A 19,476-nucleotide genomic window follows, 5' to 3' on the forward strand; every position below is an offset into this window, starting at 1 on the left:
TCATTTTACTGCTTTCCAAAAAAATGGTTTTTTATGTTACATTCAGGCGGTTTCGGAACTTGCAATTCCCAGCTGATGAAGAAAATAACAGATGGGTCCACTGCAATTGCATTTTTTTTTTGTACGCACATGCAAAAGGCCTACTCATTTATTTATGTGCTACACAGGAGGGAGCTTAGAGTTTTACTAAGTTAGAGCTTTTTGGGCTTTTCAATTCAATTTTTCAGAGAGCAGCTCTCTCACTTCACAGCTTCTCACCCGAGCAGTTTTATTCCACTTGTGCTATTTTCTGTCTCCCAGCAAACTCCCATTCACCCTGTCTATTTTAGATCCTGCTAATAATGGAGCAGCGTCACGAAAATCAATAAATCTGTGCTTATGTCAAAGCGATGCGTGGTTTATGTTCTCATAATCTGATTCAAAGAGGGATGGAGTTTCAACCCATGAAAGGTGAACTGCGTTTTTTTCTCAGATATTTTTCTGCAGTTCCCAAACAGAGCGGCACCTCATTATGTTGATTGCCAGTTGTGTGTAACGCAGGTGGTGTATGGAGAAGTGGGGTGAGGGGGAAGGAGAGGTACAAAATCTGTCTATAACACGCAGACTGCTTTGTAAATTATACACGAGAAGGCGACATTTGTGATCGGCGCAAAATAAACAAACACCATCAAAGAATAGCCTGATATTTTATTTTTCAAGTGATAATCATCGTGCGTTTATGCAGTAAACAGATGTTGCGCGAACAATTCGTGTCTACCTCAAAAAAGTGGTTGAACTCTACCCTGCAAATAAAAAGCTGGGAAAACTAGTAGCATAAGGAGCTTAATTGCTCTCCACTCCGATTAACCTATTCAATCTATCAACGGCCTGCCCTAGAATTTCAACAAACAAATGCAAATGCGTCCTTGTCCCACTGCACCCCAGACCCACACGGCCGGGGCGTGGTTTTAGGGGTGGAGCAAGGCAGCACGCTTTCAAGTTTTCAAACTGCCAAAGTGCTTGGTCAGGCAGAAAACAAGGAAATAACCTCCAGAGAGGAAAAGCAACGGGTTGGGTCGTTTCTTTCTGGGGATGAACTGCTTCATTTTTTTGAGCTCGTAAAATCTTTTAATAATCTTGTCAAGATTTAGACGCATAGTGTCTTAAATTAGGACACAATGCCCACTTGAATTGGCAGTAACAACTTCAAATCACTTATTTTGGGTTAGAGTGTTGTGATCAATCTGATGTGATTTTTTTATACAGAGTATAAAGCCTTGCTTGCCTCATCTGGAGCGCCCGCCCATTGGGCTTTCTGCGGAGCGATAGTGGAGAGATTGATTTTAAGGTCTACGGGATTTGCCGTGGAAAAAAACAGAGCCTGCTTGGACTGCTTGCTCGTGATCTTGCGCTCCCATCAGTGAGGGGAAGGAAAATTATCCGGGACTTATTCCAGTCTGACTCCCAAAACCGTCAGCACTCCCCGCCTCCCTTCGTGTATCCAGATACGCAGGAGTCACGCCGGACTTTTAGTTTTTACTGAGGAGGCTGCGAGTGCGAATCGCCTCCGCAGTCTCGGATGCGTAGTGAGCCGGTGCTGCGAGTGAGTGGGTTGGGTCGCCTAGGCGCTGGGCATACGCACACTTCATCGTCAGCGATAAAAGCAGATAGGTGAGGGTAAAGGCGAGAGGAAACGACATCCGAGGCTTTTTATTTATTTATTTTAAACAGAAGGACGTTGTAGAGAGGTGGGTCACACATTTGGAAAGCCGCCAGCTGTGGATTTGACTCTCAAGGAAGCTTTTTTATTCTTCTTCTTGCCTCCGGGGTTTTGTAGACCTCCTTATTTTCTGGTTCAGGACCAGCAGCTGATCACACTGTCAGACGCCACCGGCTTCTCATCTAAAAGGAGGGGATATTAAAAGTGGATCAGCGGAGCAACACACACACATACAATGGCAACCGGTGCGCTCTTTCTAGTCTGCGCGCTGCTTGGTAAGTCATCTGAAAAAAGAAGGTGAAAAAAGCTTTCAGACAGCGTTTGTTATCTGATTTTTATTTATTTATTTATTTATTTTTATCAGTGCTCAGATTTCCGAGATAAAATCGGCATCTGCTGTTTGTCTGTCACAGCACACCTGTATGAGACATGTCAATCAAACCGCTTTACAGGCAGGGGAACTGGGCTAGTAATGATTCTGAGTCAGGTGGAAGTAGACTACTTCGGTTAAATCGCTGCAATAATAACAGATGCCCGTGAACAGCTGTGTGTGTGTGTGTGTGTGTGTGTGTGTGTGTGTGTGTGTGTGTGTGTGGTGAACTAGGTTAATGTGATATTTGGTCTTTAGTTAGAGACTAAGCTTATACAGTCCTGCAGTGTTAAATGGATTGATCATATAGGCAACCAGCTGCTGTCGCCACACACACGTGTATCAATACATCCCCTATAGATGCACATAATATAGACACATCTGGATCTGTGCATAATAGATTCTGATGTCACCCAGTGCCTGCTCTGCTTTACAGTAAGTCATCATCATAAAAACCATTTGTCACTTTATGAGACCTTCCTGCAAATGCAAGTTTAGACACATTGATGACACACACACCACACACACACTGATACAAACATTCATGCAGACATCACTGCTGACACACACATATACATTTCATCCTGCCTGTGAACTGTCCCAAACAAACACCAGATGGCTTTTCTGTTCCTGGACTGGGTGGCCTGTCAGCACTGCTGAGGGGGGGCACAAAGGAGGGGGCGTGCGGGAGTGGGAGTGGAAGTCAGCCTGCTGGAGGCCCCCACTTGGCCAAGAGGATTACCAGCCTGTGCCTTGCTTCTCATCCCCTTTCAGCACATCGTGAGTCACTTTCACTAGGATCAGACCTCTGTGCAGGTTTCCCAATTCGAATGTGAGATGCGTTGGCCTTCACACGGTCACAGTACAGATGAGATATCGGTGGTAAAAAGGGATAAGAGAGGGGTTTTCATGTTGCATAATCATGATTCAATTTGGAAGCCCTTTGAGGTGGCGAAGAAGCTTTTGGGTGCAAGGAGGGAGACAGTAAAATGTAACAACTGTCTGTGTGGCTCCTGTTGAAGTAACAGTGTTTAACATGATACTAATGCTGTTATTGCCAACATTATCAGTAATGTGAACCTGACAACTGGGACGTAGTCCAAACCAAAGGCAGAAAATCACCACAACTGAAAAATTATAGACTCAGAGTAAATTATCTGGAACCAGTGTGTTAACAAAAGTGCAAATTCTCTGGCTCTGGCTCTTTAAATTGGAGTCTTTTCAGACTATTCTGATTGTTCTGTAAACAATGTCTGTGGGATTAGACTGCTAGTCAAACAAAAGCATGACATGTCTTTAGGCTTTGGTAACTTGTGATTGGTATTTTTCACTGTTAGCTGACATTATAAACCAACCCCCCTCGAGAAGACAGAAAAAAAATATTGGGGTGGCAATCAACTGGCAAGCAGTCAAGTTCAGTTATTCCAAAAGAGAAGTGGTAATTTAAATCAGCATGATGGCATCAGGAACTTTTTAAATTTTCCTACTTGAATCATTTCTGTTCACAATGATTTCAAATTCTATACCTGTCCTCCAATTTTAGACCCATCAGAGCCATGAACTAAATAACTAAATAACGTGTCTGAAGGAAAAATATGCTTATATTTCATATTAGCAGCACTGGTATTGCTATATTGATAATGCATCACTAGCATATGCACTGCCACATACTTTCATATCATTTGTCTATCTGTCATCTACTTGCATACACTAGCAGCTGTGGTAGGTTAGAGGTACTTTTCTGGCGGTGTGTGATCAGCTGTGTGATTCATTCGCAGTGTGTCAGCAAGCACATGTTTGAACTTACTTTTTTTATGTTTTAGTGTTTGTTTGTGTGTGTGTGTGTGTGTGTGTGTGTGTGTGTGATAAGGAAGAACATAATAAAGATGGCTGACAGCTGTGATAGATGAAGGCTGTATCAGTCATTATTAAAGACAGAGGTGCCACTTACACATTCTTTTGGCAGGCAAATCTTATATTGGCTTATTTATGCTGCTGAGTTTGCAACCAGGTACGTGTGTGTGCGTGTGTGTGTGTGTGCGTGTGTGTGTGTGTGTGTGTGTGTGCGTGTGTGTGTGTGTGTGTGTGTGTGTGTTTATTTGTGGCACCAGGGTATATGATATAAAGCTTATAAAAGGAGTCGCCTGAAGGAACGAATATTTATTAGCTTTACAAACAGAATGTCTTCCTTCTCTCCTACAGCGAGCGAGAAAGATGTCATGCTTTTGGTGTGGTGTAAAAGTGTGTGTGCTTTGTGCGGGCGTTCTTCTGTTTGTGTGAGTATGTTTGAAACCGGGCAGCCAACTTGGTATCCAACATGTTCCAGTTTATGTAACTAAACTGGAAGTGTGATATGTGCGAGGCTGTCAAGTTTAACTGCGAAATGCCTCAGTGGTTTCCGTTTACTGGGTTGATGGAAGAGCGGCCAGTGGATGCTCAGGTTCTGATGAGCTGCCATTGGTTCTGTTGAGCTCATCTAAGAGCAGCTTCACACTGTTTAGCGCAAAATCCTGACGCCTGTGTGTGTGTTTCACATTTTGTATCTCTGTATTTGTCGAATATCTCTTCCAACTTGCATAACAAGATCTGTTTTTACCTTGTTCACATGACGCTTAAACGTGTTATGAATGAATTTGCATAAACCTGCATGAGACGGTTAGTTATGGGGATGGGAAGGGAGTAATAGAGGTTTTTAACGTGTAGTATACCTAGTATAGCTATGTAACATCGATAAAATCAGGTCTCATATCAGGCACTACAAACTCTATACCAATGATTTATGTTTTAGCTCATCCCTTACAAACTATGAAGAAGTGGATCTATAGTATAATGGTTTAAGCATTTGTGGTTTACACATTGGCCTATCAAGTGTGCTATATAGCTCAGATATGCTGGTCTAGCGGCTGCGGTGGGCCCTTAAGAGGGAGCACTTGAACGTAGCTTGCTACAAAAGATTAAACATATAACCCTGCTGTAGCATCACAGTTTTGTGACTTTAGTGTTTTTCTATCTTTTTCTTCACCTTTTAATTTTTTTTCCCCTAACACGTTGGCATGCTAATCATGTATTGTCTGCATTCATTTTTAAACACGGCCAAGTAGCTTTTCAGGTCTGACTACAGTAAATTGTCCTTACTGGAGTGTAATAATGGAGCTTCATTCACTCAACAGTCTCTTCCTTTTGCTATTAGGATTGTAAGGAAAACACATTAAAAAAGCAGAAATGATATCCTTTGGGGAAAAAGGTCAGCAGAAATATGAAGTTTTAGTGGAGGAAGTAAAACTTTCAAAAGTGATGGTATGATGGTGGTGTGTGTGGTGGCTGTTTTCTTTTTTCCTTTGAGCCATCTCCCTTCTTCTCTTGTGAGGATTTTGATGCTATTTTTTGATGACTTGTTTCAAGTCTGTAGAGAAACTGAAACCATAGCCTGTTATCCAGGCTCATTACAGTGCTATTGATCGAAAAGAGAAAAGTTTTAAGTACTTGTTGTAGCACCATCAAACTTTGTGCTTATCAGCCGACCCTTTATCAAGCTGGCCCTCTAAAACCGGCCCAATCAAAGAAAATGAAGGTACTTATAAGCTCATTATCAGTTTAGACATATCTAATGTGTAGTGTTCCTTTTCCCCCCCATGTGTTTTTAACAGAAATAGAAGGGCGGTACTTGCAGCCATTCAAGTGCAGATTTGATTGTCCATATGGTGCCGTGACAATTGTCGCAAATGCTTGAAAGTAGTTCTACTTTGATCTCATTTTTCATTCCAGACAAGCTCATTACAATGTTTGCATTTCTTAATGTGAACAAACTGTATAATTAACAGAGAAAGAAATTAGGAATCTTGCATATGAAATTGACTCATCAAGACAATTGCACATAACTGTTATAAGTGATGTTATGATGCAGGTTTCAAGGGGACCCATTACTTTCTTTTCCAGAATCTTTGTGTCATTTTAAATCACACCTCTTCAGAGCCATCCTCCCTTTTAAGCCAACTTTATTCAGATTGGCTGCCTCTTGCAAACAGAAGATTTGAACAGCAGATACACTACTGTGCAAAAGTCTCAAGACATCATTCATTTCTCTATATGGAGACATGAAGCCAGACTTTCGTGTAGATTTTTTTAAGGTGTTCTTGAGCAATTGTTCACCAGACTTTCTGAAGGAATTTCAAAGTTTTTCTCTGGACATTGGCTAATTTCAGTCCAGTTATTGTGCCTGTGTTGACTTTCAAGCATGTAAGAATTACACCAACTTGTTTATGGCTTTATATATATAGTATTTCCATTGCATGTTTCAATAAATTGCCTGTTTATTTCCTATCTTTGAAATTAGTTTCCACAGAGTTAGCCTCTGAACCTGACCAAAAATGGGTGTCTTGTATCAACAGTTTTTATTTTTTCATGACATAGTTGTTAAAGTCATCGTCCATAATATAATAACGTTGCCATTGCAACTTTCACTGAACTGCAACCAAGATACACATTCATACATGAGGCCAACATGTTCAGATGCCAGATTAATGGGAAGAAGTACATGTCCCAAAGAGGTTGTTGACATCATCCAGGTCAAAGAGCAGAAAATAAATCTGCTGTAAATTGAACATTTAAATTAGTCTAAAGCTTGAGCTTTTGACTCGTATGGCCTACTTATACATAATGCTGACCTCATTATTTGAAATCCTGGCCTTGTTTACTGTAATAATGGGTTCCCTTTGAGGAGAAGTAAGATGCTACGTCATTGCGTCATTAATAATAATAATAATAATAATAATAATGAATAAAATTGTCAAAAACAAAAGTTGTCAGAGGAATACTTGATTTACTGTTAAAAAGTTTCTTTTTAGTAGAAAAATTGATAAAACCATAAAATGTTTCATGTTCTTTTCTGTTTTTAACCATCTCAACCATCTATATTAAGAGCAAAAAGAAAAGTCCTTGGATATTCATCTTTTATTCTTGATTCATTCAAACTATCCTTACAGAAGCAGTATTGTTACATTATTAATCATCATCATCAATTAATAGCAATGCTTTTCATGAAAAATGGACACATTTGAAAGTAATCCTTGATCATATAAGTATATTTTCACAACACATCTTTTGCAAATGTAATCTTCTCTCATTAAACAGATTATACACATTGAATGTGATCCATTATACTCCCACGCTTTCAAGGACCGTGTTAATGTCACTGATGCTGACTCAGGCATTTCAAATTTTGTTGGGATTCAAAGTTTGCCGTGCCACTCCCTGATGCACACCCCGCCTCTCCTCTGTCCCGAATAAGAACAACAGCTGAAGCCCCCCACCCAAAAATTACGCGCATTACAGCTTGTTTGCGGTCAAACCAGTGCGTCCTCATGCTGAGCACCTTGAGTCAGCTGTTACAGCACTGGGGAATGCATTTCATGTGTGTTTAAGCCTCAGCTGACACAAGAGACAGTGCCGTCTAGACACTGAGGCAGAAAGCAATAACTCATCGGCTAGCTGTTTGCATAGCTGATCTATGTTTATGGTATGGGAATTTTTGGTGCGAGTCCCAAGATTTGTTCCTCATTATTATATTTTTTTCCTGCTGTTGTCGCCAGAGTCAGAGGACCAATTTCTCTCTGTTAGGGGGAATACGAGCTTGTGCAGCTGTCTGATTGCAGCGCTGTTTGCTCCCCTTGTTATTTTCTGTGCCTGCTGTATTCTGTAGTTGCACGCACGCTTGTTTGCATCATAAACACCAGACCCATCTCTTTGTGTATACCCATGACAGGATGCCTTTTGTGCTATTGTTTTTTCATATCATAACATTGTTGACTCGACAGAGGGGGGGGGACTACCAAAGCAGAAACAAGACTGACAGCTTGGCTATCATCCACAAACTGTGTGATAAGTTCCCAGTAAATATTCATTAAAGTTGGGATGTATAATGACAACAGAAGCTATTCGTCGGTCAACATTATGACTGAGATGTCTCATTAGGCATGGATCAATAGAGCTGCATGAGTGGTGTTTTGTGATTGTGCCAGTATGGAACTGTTTTGTGTTCTGGGAACTTCCTGTGTCATGTGTACCTAAAAGCAAGTCAGATACTGGCTGGTATGCATGTCCTCAGGCCAAGGAATTGTTGCCCTGTAGTAGACTCCAGTCTACTACCCATTTGCTCGCACCCAATTGTGACCAGAGTTTTCCTACAATACCAGTGTTGTCTGTTGTCATTCGCCCTCCTGTCTGCATCGTCTGAGTGGTGAAAAGCTGCAATTAAACTCATGTTTCCTTCTAAGGGAACATCCAGGAAACATCAGGAAACTGAGCAAACTTCTAGTGCTCACAATACATTTAAAACAAAAGTTCCTTATATGTACCTCCACCTCTCCATGACCCACATCGGAGTCGTCTCTCTCCAACATGGGGAGATAAGTGACTGAAGACAACCAGAGTTCTTGTAGGAGACTTCCTGCCTGCCACGGCGAATGAGGAAAGTGGCTGGAGCTGGAGACAGAGCAGAGGCAGCGTCTGCTTTGTGTCTGATCTTAACTCTGCTGCGGTATCTCTGGTAAACTGTCAGGCCTTTCCCTACATCATAACTCTGCCACATTCTCATTCCCGGGCCTGTTCGCATATTCACGCCTCAGATCCAATCTCGTGCTTTGCGATAACATCCCAACAACATCCCTTTAGCCATTCAGTTTGTAAACTGTTTAAGTGTTCTTTGCAGCTGATTTGCATACGTGCCCCTGCTTCTCCTCACTCACATGCTTAAAAGGTACTCCAGCATGCCTCCCCCTCCTCCTCCTCCTGCTTCTCCTCCTCCTCCAGTGAATAGCCCCTAACCTCCATCCCCCACTCATTTTAAACAATACTGTGCCCAGCCCACCCCTTCTTCAAAGAGCACTAATTAGAAACTGCCCTCAAGTGTGATCCAAACCAGATATTTATCTTTGGAGTTTCAGGGGAAGGTGCTATGTTTAACAATCGCATTTAGTGGGTCTATTTACATGCACCATTCTTGCTTAGTTATACGACCAACAAACCCCCACCCCAAATCCCTGGGGGTTTTGCCGACTCCTCCCGTTTTGCGATTCTGTGTTAGGAGTCATGATGGCTGGTTGACAAGAGGATTCCACTTCACTCCTACACACACACACACACACACACACACACACACACACACACACACACACACACACACACACACACACACACACACACACACACACACACACACACACACACACAAGTACCCACAGTACTGAGTTGCTGTCCTTCCACGCTGCTACACTCCCCTGCTCCCTGCTTGATCCTCCACCCAAGCAGATCCCACGCGGGTGGGATGCACACCAGGCGCTGTAACTATGGCGACCACTCCCCCTCCCCCCCCACGTCCTCATCATCTGACAGACACTCATCTCTATGCCCGCGTTTAAAGAAGCACGTGCGCATAATTAAATGTCTATATTAATGTTTCTTTGCCTTCAACATTCCCCTCGCGAAAAGCGCTTGACTCACTTTGCCGCTATGTTCTGTTACGGCGCTCGCTTTTACACATAAAACCAAAGATGTGCTGGCGTGTGTATGTGTGTGTTTGTGTGTCTAATTGCTTATGCATAAATGCATGAATTTACAAGCGCATGTCTTTCATTGCCTGAGAGGCAAAATGACTGACAATGGCAGAAAAAGTCTGTTTGAAGTAGAGTAATTAATAGTTAATTAGTTTTCTTTCCAATCTGCGGCTTAATGCACAAACGTGGGAACTGATAGCAAGTTGCCAGTCATACAAAAAAAAAACCTAACCGGTGTACATAAAGTAGACGCAGCTGTCAGGCATAATTGTACACAAGTACAAGATGGATAATGACCAGAGATAGCTGTGCGGTTTTTATAGCTACATTTTCTTTTGCGACAATTAACGCGAACATTGGACTCTTCTGTAAGAGTTAGTCACGACTGCATATATTGTGTACAGCTTTATTATTATTATTATTTATATATTTCCTTTAGTCTTATTTATGGAGGAATAGCTTGGTTTGGGCGTAGCTCTGAGACCGCAATGCTTTGTTATTCAGACCGGGTGGGGGATGTGTGTGTGGGGTGGCAGGTGGGGGGTTGGGAGGAGGGAATCAGGTTGGTTATGACTGGGGGGTTGGGGAAGAGGAGGTTAGTGTGGTAGCAGGTGTCCACATAGAGTTAATGCATTTGGGGTGGGGTGTAGATGGAAGCACTAAGTGCACTGAAGGTGTGTTTGTGTGTGCACACGTAGATATGATTGGCCCAGACAGACTACCTCTGTCCTCTGTCCAGACGCCTTTGTCTTCCTCACAGTGACAAACAGTAGTTGGAATTATGGCTGTATTTGCCATGGAAAAATTGTCACTTTCAGCTATTAATGTAGACACCTCAATGTGGCACAGACGGCCCTCCTTCAAGTTCTGTTCATCAGTCTACACTGACTGTAGCCATCTGTTACACTGTATGTGTTTACCCTGCCTTTCAGTAACCCAGATTCCATAATTCAGGAGTCGCACATTTCCAGAAAAGCATTTCAAACACCTGATGTGGACCTGTTATATTTATATAATTTCCAACGGCATATTTTTATTCTTAGACTCTGCTTGCATTATCTTTAATATTGTTGCAGCCCCTTTCCCCCTCCTTTTCAAGTTAACGGTCTTCTGATTGGCTTTCCCTTGGAACAAAGATGACCATATTAGGACGCTCTCTGTCATCGTCTGTGAGCCAAGAGTAGGAAAAAATAAGGGGAACCAAACATTTAGGGAAGTTTGAAGCTTTTGGGTCACAGGGGTTGCTTGTACATAGGCTGGTGTGAGTAACTGATACTTTGACCACATTAAACACCATCATCACCAGTAATTACATGTTACAGCAATTATGTCATGAGATGGTGTTAAAAATCCAACTTTCTGCTCTTTTTTTTTTTTGTGATATAAATCATAGAGTAAAGACACCTTGACTCATTAGCGATTCGGGAGTCACTGGTAAACAATGCTTTGGCGGGGAAAGAGTTTATGAGCATCCACTATTATACAGGTTTATGACAGAAATTAGGAAATGCCTGCATAATAGGTTCCTTTGAATTTGCTGTAGCCTTGGCTGGAGCGTGGAAGACAAAGCATTACTAGCCAGCTCTGTTTTTAATCATTATGCGCCGTTGTTAAGGAATGACCTTCACGCACACGTTTAAGGTTTTAATTAAATTTATATGTCAAGCTACTGCTCTAGCTGTGTATGTCACAGTAGTGACTGTGTGTTGATTATCCGTTCCGTATGATCTCTCCGGATAAAACAATAAAACTTAAAAGCTCTATTTCCGACGTGGTCCAACAAGAAGGCGAAGCAGCTGAGGGTGTAGGAGGGAGGATGAAGAGGCAGCTGTTCTGTCGAGAAGGATAGATTATGATCTGCTCTGCGCTGTTGACACTACTGACGAATAATACCAGCACCGGAAATGGAGAGGAGAAAATATGAATCAGCCCACACACTGAAAAATTACATTTCAGCTAAGCAGGCGTATCCTTAATGCTTGGTTCCATTTATAGTGCAGTGGCCACTCACACTTCGAGCATTCAGCACCATATTGACGCAGAAGTAGGAATTAGGAACCCCCCTCGGCTTCCATCCTGGTCTCACCAGCTGTTACGAGCAACAGCGCAGGTGAGGTCATGACTGCTACAGCCCAGGAGGCCCATAAATTAGAACTAGTTAGCATAGTGAGGCGCGAGGACAGCATGACCCAGGTGTGATTCAAAGCAGGAGTCCTAGTTTACACCGAGATTTGAGAATTGGATGGGAGTTACAGAAATGGAGACTATAGCATGATTGATTTGAATGCAGTGAGACTTGAATGGCATTTAAAAAAAAAAAAAGATCTATTGTCTTTGAATCCAGATAGAAGATTGGATCCAATGGCTATTTGTCTAGGCAATGCATAGCATAGATATATATATTTTTAAATAAAGGATGTAACACATAACTTTCTGGAAAACTGCAACTTGGGCTTCTTTTATGACACGTCGGTCTGAAGGATGTAACTTGTTTTTATTTGTGAGCTTTATTTGTTGTTATAACCGGACAGTCAGACTAACCTAACTGGCTGCTGCCTACGATCTTATGCTCACCACGTTTACCTCAGGTCTGCTGAAAGAGCAGGAAAGCAAATAAGTATTCATTCAGACACGGACACATTTGTATTTCATGAAATGTCAAACAATTTCTCCCAAAAATTGGCTCCGTCTCACTTGTGTTAAAAAAAAAAAAAATACATATACACAAGCTACTTGCCTGTGAAGTCTTTGCGTGCAAAGTTTAGGGGGAGCATAAATGCGTACACAGAATTGAAGTGCACACTTATTCACTTACATATATACGAAAATGTGCGAGTTAGTTTACTTCTGATCCTCTTCTTGCCCTCTGGCTTTGTTTTCTTCCATTTAACACATCTACCCCTTAGTGAATTCGGCCCTGTGTATCTGTTATTTATTATTAGTCTTTTTTAAGTCTTGCAATCATTTCCTATGTACTACTAACATCACCTCTGTCTCTTTACTTGACACATACAAAGACAAGATGGTGACATACAGTTGAACTGCTGTTCTACCAACCCCGTGGACATCCTGTACTCTGTCGTTGTCGCTGTGATTAGAAGTGTGTGGGTGTAATGGGCAGTTGTTGTAGCTGTTCGTCAGCAATTGGATTGACCAGCCGGCCTATGTAACTGACCTCTCGTGGAAGACGTAACACTTGCTTTTTCTTTCTTCATTTTTTTTTTTTTTTTTAGCCATCTCTCCCTATCACTCAGATGTTTGTTCGACAGTGCCTTGAGGGAAAACATTTAGTTTTTCACTTAAGTACAAAAGATAAGACGCTCCCACTTAATAAATGAGGCTGTCAATATTAAAGATTCTGAAGCTGGAACAAGGGTCAGAGGTTTTTAAAAACAGCCCTGCTGCAGCGACTTCTACAATCTGACACACGCCATGATTATCACTGCAGGAACGACACGGATGGCAAGAGGAGTAAGAGGACGAGGCCTGAATTGCAATATTCGATGCTGTCTAGAGTCTCTCCAATACGATGAGAAAACTATAGGAAATAAAGTCGGGTTTTGTCATCAATCTATTGCTGGGTTTACATTTGGATGATTACATAGTGCCATGTGGAAAGCCTGACAAGCCGAATGTTAAATTTCTTCTGCACAGGCAATGTGAAGAATTTTAGTCTGTTAAATCACATTTCTTTTGCACAGACACTTTCACGTAAGAGGCATTACAAAAATACAATTCGTGCTCTTTGCGGCGCACGATATGATTTGGCATGTAAAGGTTTATTTTGTTGGACAGTTTTGAGAAAGAGGCTAGAATTTGTATTGTGATCATACCCTTACTGACTGCTAATGTGCCCCTCTTGCATTAAAAAAAAATCTCTCTTCATTGATCTTCTTTCCTTCTGTTTTGCCTCATCTTGGAATCTCTCTGTGTCTTTGGCACTCTTGCTGTCTCTGGTAATGATGTTAACAGGGTCAAATGCTTTCAGGGGCCTAGAGGGAGAAATATACAGAGTGATTTTGGAGTATGGTTAATGAGTGCAGGGAAGAGTGGACAGGAAAATATTCGCCATCGCTCTTTGGTCTTTATTTCTTTCTGTAATACAAATGGCAGCACATTATTTAGCAGCATGCCTACACACTCACTGGCCACTTTGTTAGGTACACCTGTTCAACTGCAGGTTAATGCAGATATTTAAGTAGCCAATTGCATGGCAGCATTTAGGCCATGCGTTTAAGCATGTGCACAACGGTAAGATGACCTGATGAAGTTCAATCTGAGCACCAGAACTGGAAAGAAAGGTGGTTTAAGCAACCTTGAATGGCATGGTTGTTAGGATCAGATGGGCTCGTTTGAGTCTGAAATTGCTGATCTACTGGGATTTTCCTGTACCACCATCTCTAGGGCTTACAGAGAATGGTCTGAAAATGAGAAAATCTCAAGTGAGCAGCAGTAGTCTGGATGAAAATACCTTGTTGATGCCAAAGCAAAATGGCCAGACTGCTGATATGAAGGCAACGGCAACTCAAATAACCACTTGTTAAAACCAATGTATGCAGAAGAGAATCTTTGAATACAAAAAGTGATTAACCTTGAAACAGACAGACTGCCACAGCAGAAGACTACACCAGATGCTTCACCTATCAGCTAAGAACAGGAAACTAAGGCTAGACTCACCAAAATTGGCCATTAGAAGATTGGAAAAATGTTGCCTGGTCAGATTAGTCTCGATTTCTGCTACAGCGTTCAGATGGTTGGATCAGAATTAGGCATTAAAAACATGAAAGTGTAGCTCCAGAGTGTACCCATCCTCTGAATGCTACGCCCATCAGGATATTGCATCATGTCACAAAGCTCAAACCATCTAAAACTGCTTTCTTCAACATGACAATGAGTTCACTGTACTCAAATGGCCTCCACAGTCACCAGATCTCAATCTAATTGAGCGCCTTTGGGATGTTGTGGAACAGAAGATTTACATCATCAGCTCCTGAGGCAAAAGGGGGTCCAAACCCCAAGGTGTAAAATATATATTCAAAAGCTTTGTGCATTTTGTAATGTTCTGAAACCTGGAGGCAACTGTTCTTCCCCTTTCGCTCTTTTTCTTCTCTGCTCCCCGTGTAATCCTTTGCTCTTCTTATTGCTGCCTTACTCTGGATCATTTTGAACCTCCCTTGGGCAAACTGGACACTGATGCACTTTTTTATATGTAGCATGTTCATATTTTTAAGTCGTGTTTCGCTGAATCATTAGACGGTCCCCTGTTCAACTTTCCTAAATAGTTTTTGCCAAAAAGCATTAAGGTGAAGTTTAAGGGCCGGCAGCATCTCAAACACTGGCTATAATCCCAGTTTGAGATTCAAACCACTGTGCGCTAAACTAAAATAGTCACAGAACTTATTTAGTTTTATGCATTGCGTATCTCCCTGTAATATTAATAATTCATGCTAAGTTGCAACCTTATTAGTCAATATTTCATGATTTCTTGTGGTGGAGTTTACCAAATGATTGAAGGTGAAGTAAACACAAGTAAACCAACTTGAAAAAGTGGCAGCTGTGAAGAAAAACAAGGAACTCACAGAGGGGAAACAGCAGTCAGTGGGGGGAGAAGCTAATCAGAGAACTGAGAGGTTCAACTGACACGTTATTAAAATTAAATAATAATAATACATAAAGTCATTGATGCAATGGTGCAGAGGGTAAAAAAAATATTTTTTTGCCCTTTTGAGGCTGCTTTTTACTCCTTCAGTTATAGAGATGATTTTCTTGCAGTGAATACAGTATCACAGAATCAGTGTAATGTGATGTCATCATTATTGTGGACATATATTGTCACGCCTTGACTTCTATCGCTACTGAAGAACAACAAAAAAGTCTTCCGTCAGCTATACAGCAGGGTTGTGGTAGAGTGGAGTTCACATGTTCTCTCTGTGCCTGTGTGGGCTCTCAGTAGGTTATTTTAACTGGTGATTCTAAAGTGGCTATAGGTACGAATGTGACCGTGAATGATTGTCTGTCTCTACGTGTTAGCCCTGTAATCAAGTAGCGACCTATCCAGGGTGTACAGCTGAAATAGGCTCCAGCCCCTATGCGACATAGAATTGGATAACAGGTTAAGAAAATGGATGGATGGATGGATGTTCGGAGTTGTGACCACCTTTTTCCACTTTAGAAACAACTTGCTTCAAGCGAGAGAAGTAAAACTCTTAACAAAACAAACAACACAGAAATATAAAAACCTCTGATGTGAAACAGCCAGAGCTTTTATTCTCGCTGAGAAAATCTGATAGTATCTATTCACTCAGAATAAGGCAATTGAATAAATGCATTTAAAAGGAGTCTAATCTATTTTTTTTGTATTAGAGCAGTCAAGTGTTATGAATTCACAGTAATTTAACCTCATATATTATATTAGTAAAGCAAGGCTGACGCCTCACCTTTATATCATAAACAGAGACATACTTTATTCAGTCCCACACTGGGGAAATTCACTTGTTACAGCAGCAAAAGGGAAGAACAGGTGAATTAGAGATGCAGATGGTTACTCTATACAGTAAAATACACCACGATTTTTCTTTTTGATATATACGTAAAGTACAGTGGAAGTGATAATAATATACATCATTTTTAAACAGAATTTATACTGTGTGGGTATTGTACAGCCTGACTGCGGTTGGGATGAAGGAACTACGTTAGGCTGATCCTCGTTAGGTTGCTTAAACTTTTTATGGGCGTCCCTGTGTGCACATATAGAATATAATCTGTATTTACACGTGTGGGTATGTAATTAAAAACTGAAGCAAAGTGAGAGTCATTGATGGACAGCTCTGTTCTCTACATTAGCATGTGTTTGCACCGCTGTGAAAATGCCCTCTATATTACTTACGCCCTACAGTGTTTTTTATTATACACCTTTCAAGGTGTATAATTATCATGTGTCATAGAAGAGTGATGATGTGAGGTGTAGGTATGAATGAATGCGAGTGGCCTCACTGCTGTTTCCGCTGAGAATAAGACACTGGCCACGAATGATTGGATTAGTGTTTAACCCCCCCCTTCTTCTTAGCTTAATCCTCTTTGCAGCTTTCTCTCTCTCTCTCTCTCCCTCTCTCTCTGTTTGTGTGTGTGTGTGTGTGTGTGTGTCTGTGCATTTGCAATCATTTGCTCCCATTTGCTATATCCTCCAACCGATCAACAGGAAGGTCAGCTTGCTTGTGGTCATTCTTCATCACCTGACGTGGGACACATGTTTTTGCTTGCACCAAAGTTGTGTGGGAAGCAATGGGCCAGCTATGATGAGGTATGAGATACAGGAAAGGAATACCAGAGAAGGAAAAAGGTAGCAAAGCAGGACATCTGCGGTATGCAGAGATGGAGATGAGCGTTAATAATAGAATATCTGAGGCCTTGTTGAACAAATATGGACACTTGGAGATCAAGGCAGCGCAGCCAGAGGTGAAAAAGTTGGGAGATGGGGGGGGCCTCAGGATTACTGTGGAAGGGTGGTGGAATAGAGCGATCAGTTGAAGGTCTGCAGGGTTTGGTTTGTCATTGTCATCCTTTCTAAACAGCCTGCAGAGCGATGGGCACTTTGAAGTTTCACAGAGCTGCTTAAATCCTGCTTGAAAAGATGCAGAGAAGCGTGAGGCACAGAAAAGAGACAGGAATATCCAGAGAAAGAGAGACTGCAGGGGCAGGACGAAGGGGAGGATTGATGATTGGTGAAACATGGAGGAAGGGAGTGAGAGTAATCAGAAATGAGGAGAAGCTTGTTTCATGAGGATGACAGGAGACAAGTGAAGGAAAGCTCTTAGTGCACCAACACAGTATGAGTCGTATGGTTTTTTTTTTTTTTCCTCCTTCTTTTTCTGGATGTATGAGTAATATGTTTCCAGCAGTTCTAGGTGAGAAGCTGCAGCGTGAGGAGCACTAATGCAGCAGTACAGACTTGGATTTGGGTAGACCGGGTGCCGCCAGATTAGCACACTGACATCACAGCAAAGAAACACTGGGGGAACCAAGGTCTGAGTCATTACTGATGGCTCCTGCTCTTACATACTACATTCCATGCTGTGGTCAGACAGATTTTGCCAGCACATTATATTGTAGACGTTCTGTCTTGAGTGCTTAATGCTTTCTCTCTGTAGAAACATTTTTTTATATCAAGTAAAAGTCAGTTGCCAAATTTTTAACAGGTTATGATTCATTGCAGTGTGGTACAGCAGTATGTGCAGGTCTAAAAAGATGTGCAAAGCTGGCAGATTAGCAGAAAAAAGCTGACGGCACAGATTGCATACAAATTGGATAAACAAGTATGCAAGTTTATTAACGAAAATATAATAAATAATAAATGAAAACATGTTGAATTCCCTCTCTGACTGGTGTGCGTGGTTTATTAATCCATTTCTGTGGATCCTCATCTAATTATTTTTCCTCTACCACATGACCCCCAGGGGGGCTCCACAGAAATCCGGGGATAAATATTTTGCTTAGTGACTTTTTGTTTTTTTGAATTCCTTTCCGTTTCCATGTTCAAACAAAAGATGACTTGCCTAAATGGGTTGTGTGTTATTGATTGAATGTGTAAATAAAGCATTGTCGATGCGTTATGAAAAATGACTCAAGACCGCATTCAAAATGTCAATATGATTATGACCCCCACACACACTGCTTACGAGTGCAGCATTATTAAGAGTGGAATTGGAACACTACTTTGTCATTTCAAGTCTTGTATAGTATTTCTATAATATTCGCACAGGAACGTAGCAAGGCTTGGTGACCTTACCGGAAGCTACAATGAGATTCCGAACTTTTATCTTGTTTCTATAGTAACACAATAATATCACAACATAATTGTGCTGTTTGAACAATTTAACTTGAGTTTTTTTGCGTTTTGTTTTTCATTTCTCTTTGAAGAAAAGGTCAACCTATCTACAGTGGCTGCTTTCATAATTATCAGGGCGTACAATTTTGAAATCCTTGCCTTGAGGAATGATTATTTTAATCAGTTTTCACTTCAGTCTAACTGATTTCATAGAGTACTAAGGTGAGGGACTCACAATAATAGATTTGTAAAACTTGTTCATTTGTGGAAGGTGTTCAGGAATCTCAGGAAGCAAGGAAAACAAAACAACACACGAGCCCCTCATCTAGATAACGATGCTTGCTCCGACTCTATTGGAAGTATTCTCCTACAGCAAAATCATCGTAACTTTTCCTCCCGTTCATCTACGTTTTGCGGACTCTGCGAGCACGATTTGCAAAAGGGCCTTTGTTTTTCTACAAGATTGACCTTGGATAGACAAACATGGGTGTTAATGGACCTGCGCTCACAGTGAATGAAAGGACGGGTGTAGTGCAAGTGTGAGAGAAAGTTACTATGGTAAGAGTGAGGATGTTAAAGTTAAAAAGCTGTTCTAGTGAATTATTAATGCTGAGCATTGTGCCTACAGACACAGCCTCTTACAGACTTTCTTTCTTACATGCACACACACACACACACACACACACACACACACACACACACACACACACACACACACACACACACACACGAAAACACAGCTGCAATCCCCAGTTGCTTGTGCAGACAGGAAACAGCGTACTTGTCACTCTGTCTGGATTTGGGGGTATGTGTAAATGCTCTGTTGTCTCTGGCCCCAATGAGAGGGATGTTTGTAGTTGTTCCCTGAATGGCGAATGTTCTCTGTGTGTGTGTTTGATATGTGTGGTTTTGTGTGTGTGTGTGTGGGTGTATAAGGAGTTAAGGCAAACTTCACATATGCTGAACGCCTAAATATAGGCTACAAAGAGTGATAATAATCGGTCTTGACAAGGGCTTGGTTTGCTCGCAGTTT

The 19,476-nt window shown here is 41.5% G+C and overlaps 1 protein-coding gene across 1 annotated transcript in view; it reads left to right on the forward strand.

Moving 5' to 3' along the window:
• The first annotated feature begins 950 nt into the window (after nucleotides 1–950).
• igsf3 (immunoglobulin superfamily, member 3) overlaps nucleotides 951–19,476 on the forward strand; it is an 87,325-nt gene continuing 68,799 nt past the window's right edge. The window contains exon 1 of the mRNA XM_040005322.1: nucleotides 951–1,974. Within this exon, the coding sequence (XP_039861256.1) occupies nucleotides 1,935–1,974 (40 nt within the window). The 5' untranslated portion in view covers nucleotides 951–1,934. The remainder of the gene's footprint in view (nucleotides 1,975–19,476) is intronic.

The sequence above is a fragment of the Simochromis diagramma genome, unplaced genomic scaffold (assembly GCF_900408965.1).
Source record: "Simochromis diagramma unplaced genomic scaffold, fSimDia1.1 OVJJ01000501.1, whole genome shotgun sequence".
NCBI lineage: Eukaryota > Metazoa > Chordata > Actinopteri > Cichliformes > Cichlidae > Simochromis > Simochromis diagramma.